Below are 6,653 nucleotides of genomic sequence, written 5' to 3'. Positions count from 1 at the left end.
TTACAAATTCAAAACCCTAAAAGCCACAAACCACCACCACCATTCTACAACTCCCTTCTGTTTCATCTCGCCGGAACCCCGGACATGGTCGGAATCACCTAATCCAACAAGAACCTAATTTTGATTCCCCAATTACTCAACGATTTGCCTCTGTCAGATTAAACTGACAGGGGCTTTTTGTTCCTTAGATGATTGCGACCTAAAACACACAGCCACCATTACTAGTGATTGTCTTGACGGGGTTTCGGAGTTGAGGTGAGTTCCAAATTCAGGCCGAGGTTTTGTGTTGTGGTGGACTGGTGGGGTTTTGTTGAGGAAAAAGAGTGTGGTGGCCTGTGGTGGTGGCTGTGACTGTGGCGGCGGAGGAAGTGACGGGTGGGGCTTGAATCTTTTGGTTGCCGGGAAAAACGAGAGGTGAGAGAGTGACTGGTGGCAGGTGGTGGTGAAAGTGGCCAGGAGAGAGAGAGAAGTGAGAGAAAGAGATGGAGAGATATAGAGAGAGAGAGTGTGTGTGTAATTTATATTTATAATATATTTTTTTTGTTATTAAATAAAATTTGAAGTTACAAATATACCCTCATGTGCATTGCACATGACCAAATTTAACGAAAAAAACTTAACTGAGTTAGTGTAAAAGGACGTAGCGTGATACATTTGAAACATAGAACAAGATTTCAGTCATTAAGTTTGCTAAAGGACGACTATTGAAAAACCATGAAAACATAAAGGACCAGTTTTGCCATTTTGTCTAATTAATAATAAAAAACATTAAAATGCATTCAACATTTACAGTTTGGTCTGGTTTCATATGGCCGGTTTCTAGTATTAACCGCGAACCAATCGTTCACTACGTTTTGAAAATTTTGAAACCGACCAACTAATCGAAAGTAAAAAAAAAAGAAATTGAAAAAAGAAGCCAAACCAATGACCGGTTTAAACGATTTCAAGTTTTAACCGAACCATAAACACTCATATTTGTTACGTGATTAACAGTGTCTGTGTTCAAACATCCGCTGCATCGCGCGGGGCACCCATCTAGTGCTAGATTATACACTAATCATTGCGTTTTTTTATTTCACATTTTCTAGTCAAACACACTATAATACAAAAGTGATCATATTACACTTCTAATTCTTTAAATACACTAAACATTGCGTATTTTATGCTAGCAATTTATCCTAAGATAAAATGGCAAAAGACGTCCTTTATGTTTGATCGTTTTTTCACTGGACGTCCTTTAGCAAAAGGAATTGCAGAAAACATCCTTTATGTTTAAAAACTCTATCATATTATGTCCTTTCGCCCTAACCCAGTTAACTTTTCTCGTTAAATCTGGTCATGTGCAAGACACGTGAGGGTATTTTTGTAAATTTATACATTTATTTAATAATTAAAAATAAAAACATAAAGATATTTAAAAATAAAAAATTTTGTCTTCTTTAATCCACCACCGACCAATCACCACCACCACCACAAGCAACAAAGCACCACCATCCCCATCTTCTTCTGAAACTCTATCGATTTCGCCGGTAAAAAAAAACCACCGCCGCCATCACTTGTTATGAACCTAAATTACCATTTGGACACACAGATTTGGGCCTTCTATTTGAAAACACAACCAAGATGTACACAAATGTATACCCACATCATTTATCCCTAAATAGTTATGAATCGTTGTATCGACCAATGACAAGGATTATCGGGATCTCCCCTATGAGGGCGAAGAAGAATTATATGTTTGGGGTGGCTCCTTACAGTTGCGAGGCCAGATTTCAGCCACCGCCGCCGGATTTTAGCAGATCCACTCATCGAAAAAATGGAGTCGCCGTGGTTCGTTTCTCAGCAACCACAAACAATAGATCTTGACGGTTGTCTTTTGTTCGCCGTCATCCTCGTTGTCTCTCTCTATCCTTCTCTCTAAAAGCCCCTCAAATCACCGGTCTTTTTTTAGGGTTTATGAACAAAATCTGTTTGTGTCCGATTTGGTGTGAAAGAGGGGACGAGATGGTGGTAGTTTTCAGGCGATGGTAATTGCAGAGATAGCAACTGGTGATAATGGTGGTGTTTCTTTGTAGAAGAAAGAGAGAGGGGTAGATAAAGTAGACTTTTTAATATACTTAACCCTTTAGTTTTATTATACAGTAAAAATGTGTAAATTTACTAAAATAACCTCATGTGAATTGCACATGACTATATTTAATGCGAAAAGTTAACTGGGTTAGGTTGAGGGGTGTGGGGGGCGCGAGAGGGGGCGCGAGTGGGGGCTCCAGCCAATAATATTGTGACGTGTGGCAGAGAGAGAAACTTGATAAGATGGGTGTTGGTTGTGGTGCTCGCGCCCCGGGACATGGTGTGGAGGGGCGCGAGAGGGGGCGCGAGCGGTTTTTTTTTATTTTTTTATAAATGTATTAAAAAAACGTATTATTAAAAAAACAAGAAATTATTTAAAAAAACACACATTTTTTTTGAAAATTCATAATAAAAAAAAACATACTAAAAATTAAACGAACAATAATATTTAATAATAAAACTAATCTAATACAAGATCATCTGATCGCCTCGCTCACAAATGTTCAACCAACTCATGTCGAAGATCCCCGTGTATCTCACGGCTCTTGATATTTGCTATGTTATGAAGTTTTTGTTGATCACTGATTGTGGACGGTTGTGGCGGAATGTCACCTTGGTAGTTTTGGCATATAGCTTTGCCCTCGTCTTCTAACGTCATGTTGTGTAGGATAAGACACGTGTAGACGACGTCCATTATCCTCTCCCGAGTCCAATAACGTATCGGGTTCGCCAGAACATAATATTGTTTTTTTATAGCTCCAAAAGCTCTTTCAATATCTTTTCTTGCAGACTCTTGCTTCTTCGTAAAATACTTCCGTTTGTCGGCGACTGGATCTGTAAAAGCTTGAACTAACACAGCCCATTCGTTGTAAATACCATCGACAAGATAGTACCCGTACTTGAAGAGTTCTTCATTTGCAAGAAAAGATTGAGGTGGTTCAACCCCGTCGATAAGGTCGTTGATCAAATGTGACTGATCGATAACATTAAGGTCGTTATTTGACCCAGCAACACCAAAAAAAGCATGCCAAAACCAAAGATCCTGTGACACCGCCGCCTCAAGTATGAGGGTCGGCCCTTCATGATCACCACGGTGGAACTGACCTCGCCAGGCCGTTGGACACATAGCCCATCCAACATGCGTACAATCGATGCTACCTAGCATCCCAGGAAAACCATGTTTTTCTGCGTGCACCTCATATATGCGTTGGATGTCATCTGTGTAAGTTTACGCAGATATCTCCGAGCGTAAGTCGATATGACTCCTACGTACAATATATATTTCAAAATGTAATAAATATTTAATAAAAAGTAAAATTAATGTTTTTTAACTTGGCAGAAAAAATGAAGGGATTCACGTGCAACCCTTTTCGACATCTGTAAATACTCATCCAAAGCGTCCGACGAGATGCCGTACGCTAATTGACGGATAGCAGCAGTGCATTTTTGAAGAGGGGTAAAACCGGGAAGACCCCTAGCATCCTCCCTTTGTTGAAAAAAGGGATACCGTGCCTCTAAATCACTCGCTATACGCGTGAACAATTGCCTGCTCATTCGAAAACGAGTTCGAAAATCCGACTCCGCGTATACCGGTTGAGGGCTAAAATAATGCCTCATCAAAGTATCGTTAGCACCCGATCGATCACGATCACGAGGTGGTGCTCTAACCCTCGGGAGTCGTGGTTTATGGGCTTGATTTTGCAAGAGATTGACCACTGTTGCGGTCAAAACTCCCCCTACATGAAGAAGCAAATCATCCTCTTCGGAGGAGTCGGAATCAGACGAGTACGACGACATTATTTTTTAAAAAAAAATTGGTTTTGGGATATTATATATGAGTTTGGAGATTGAAGTTGTGTTTGATATGGTTAAAATGGGTTGATGGTATGTGATATTGGTATGTGATATTGGTATGTGATATTGGTTTTGGGTGGTATGTGATATTGGTTTTATAGAGAAAAAAAATTTTTTTTTTTAATAAACAAAGAGCCCAACGGCTCTATTTACGCAACCCAAGACTCCATCACGCCTATTCCCAGCCGCTAGCTCATCCGCGCCTGCCTGGATTTCCGCGCTCGCGCCCCTCTCGCGCCTCGGTGGTGTGGTGCTCGCGCCCCGGATGGGCTCAGGCGCCCCCTGTCGCGCTCCACACCCCTCAGCCTTAAGGTGAAATGACATAATATGATAGAACTTTTAAACATAAAGGATGTTTTCTGCTGTTACTTTTGCTAAAAGGCGTCCAGTGAAAAAACGATCAAACATAAAGAACGTCTTTTATCATTTTGTCTTTTCCTAACCTTTTTGCCTTTGTTGGTTTTGTGTTCTTAATTATATTTTATTTTTTCATTTCTTTGGTATAACATGTATGGATCAAAATATACACATGAGAATAAAAAACTAGAAAACTACTGTTTTCTCTCTTGTGCCATGCATCACACCAGTATAAAAGTCCTGTGTCAAATGGGAATTTGTCGTACCAAATAAAAATCTGCCACACCAAATTACCTAAAATTTTAAAAATTCAACAACTATTTTAACAAAATTTCAATAATTTTTCCATTTTCATAATCAGCCAAAGCGGCTTTGTAATTTTAAGCCTACTTGGTTTAAATTTAATAGTTATTTTGATATGAAATACAGTGAATATTTAACTAAGTGCTATGAAACTCGAGAGAAAAAGTTACCTTTAACAACTATTTTATACCTAAAAAAGTTTGACAATCATTCGCGGTTGCCCATAGTTCTAGGCAAACATGTTAGGAAAAACAATGGTCACGTATTAAAATGATAAGCAATATTATATTTCACAAGCTGTGTATATCATATTAAGCTCTATTAATTTCTATATGATGAACACGGATAATTAGCTAGTCAAATTAAATCAAATCTTTGAATCAAAAGTTAATGATCAAACACAAATTAAATTATATAAATAAGAAAATATAACTTGAATTCGAAATCAAGACAAATAATCGTCTATGTAATAACTTGAAACGTTTAAAGTATACATATCCAATTAATCTTGATAACTATTGGATGAATATTATTATCCTATTCTTTGAATAGCCTCAATTTTTGGTAACTTAATTAGAACAAAATAAAATAAAATAATATAGTTAATTTACATATTTGTAAAAATAATGTTGTACTTGTATAGACAGTTATTTTTTTTCAGTATTATGTACGTATAAAAAGACGAAAAGAATGAACCAAAACTATTTTTTTTGAACGGTGACTTTTACAGTTAAGTTATCTCACTGCGCGAACACGTCGCGCCCTACCACCCGCACTCAGACCAACTATGTTGACATGATCGGGATCCACGCTGGCATCCGAGTTTGACAAACAATAACTATTATTAATAATATTATAAACACAATATAAAAAAATATTATAAACACAATATAAATAAAATAATCCAACTTCCTAAAGGTATAGTTATTTTGAACACCACCACGTTTTATATAAAAATATTGCAATTTGCGTTGCATGGCTTATGAAACTTCATGGCAGGTCACTATCTACACTAATTCCCTACGTATATAAACACCCTCACATCTAACCATCCACACACCAATTATTTCAACAACAAGATCACAACTAGACTTTAAGCCTTAATCCAAGAATTCACACTAGTTAAAAATAAAACAAACATGTTTCAAGATCAACCATTCATGTCGGAATCTGATCTATCTTTTCTTGATTCAATCCAACACCATCTTCTCTTCGACTCCCAAATCCCAGATATTTTTCCACCAACAACAGAAGAAGAAGATGTGGCATTTTCGGGCGAGTTCAAGCAGCCGTTGGTGAAGGTCGAGAGAGCGGAAAACCAAGAGTTCGCGGTGGCGCCTCAAGAGTTTAGGAAGTTCCGGGGTGTGAGGCAGAGGCCGTGGGGGAAGTACGCAGCCGAGATAAGAGATCCGGCGAAGCGTGGTGCTAGGGTTTGGCTCGGGACGTATGAGACACCGGAGGATGCCGCGTTGGCTTATGATCAAGCTGCATATAAGATACGTGGGTCTAGAGCTTTGTTGAATTTTCCTCATCTGATTGGGACAAATATGGCGGAGCCCGTGAGGGTGACTCCGAGGCGGAAGACGGTCGTGATGGCGGTGTCGACACCGTCGTCTTCGTCGGAGGATGGTGGGTTAAAGAGACCAAGGGATGAGTTTTACTATAGGCCTTACTAAGATGTGGATTGTTTCATCAACTCATTTGATTAGTTGCATTCTTTTAATTAATTGAAATTGAATTTTTAGTTCAATGTTATTAATAAGTTTACATTTATATAAAGCTTTTGTAAATTCTTACATTTGAATTAAACGTATTTAGGTTCTACTTCGTTGAATTATATTATTTATAGTATAACTAGTTTGAGGGCCGTGTATTACGCGGGTAATTGATGAAGATTTTAAACTTTAATCATGAAGTAAAATACAGTTAACAAAATTATCATATATTTTATATATTTACAATTTACATTAAAATTACAGAAATTACACAATTAAGATTACAAAAATATGAGATCATATGCTCATGTTTATCCCAAAAATATGATTATCCAAACAACCAGATTACTTTAA

General features: G+C 37.8%; 1 protein-coding gene across 1 annotated transcript; it reads left to right on the top strand.

Moving 5' to 3' along the window:
• The first annotated feature begins 5,672 nt into the window (after positions 1-5,672).
• On the top strand, positions 5,673-6,335 carry LOC143597687 (ethylene-responsive transcription factor 2-like). The gene has a single exon (XM_077076118.1). The coding sequence runs from the start codon at positions 5,724-5,726 to the stop codon at positions 6,258-6,260; it is 537 nt and encodes a 178-aa protein (XP_076932233.1). The 5' UTR covers positions 5,673-5,723; the 3' UTR covers positions 6,261-6,335.
• The last annotated feature ends 318 nt before the right edge of the window (positions 6,336-6,653 follow it).

Source organism: Bidens hawaiensis, unplaced genomic scaffold, assembly GCF_021521415.1.
Source record: "Bidens hawaiensis isolate Kalapana, Puna unplaced genomic scaffold, B.hawaiensis_p1.1 tig00048850_1, whole genome shotgun sequence".
NCBI lineage: Eukaryota > Viridiplantae > Streptophyta > Magnoliopsida > Asterales > Asteraceae > Bidens > Bidens hawaiensis.
Note: the sequence above shows the minus strand (reverse complement) of the source record. Positions and strands in the feature narration are given on the sequence as shown.

Bases quoted from the DNA above. Each gene is read 5' to 3' on its own strand.
- LOC143597687 (XM_077076118.1), top strand. From the start codon at position 5,724: ATGTTTCAAGATCAACCATTCATGTCGGAATCTGATCTATCTTTTCTT.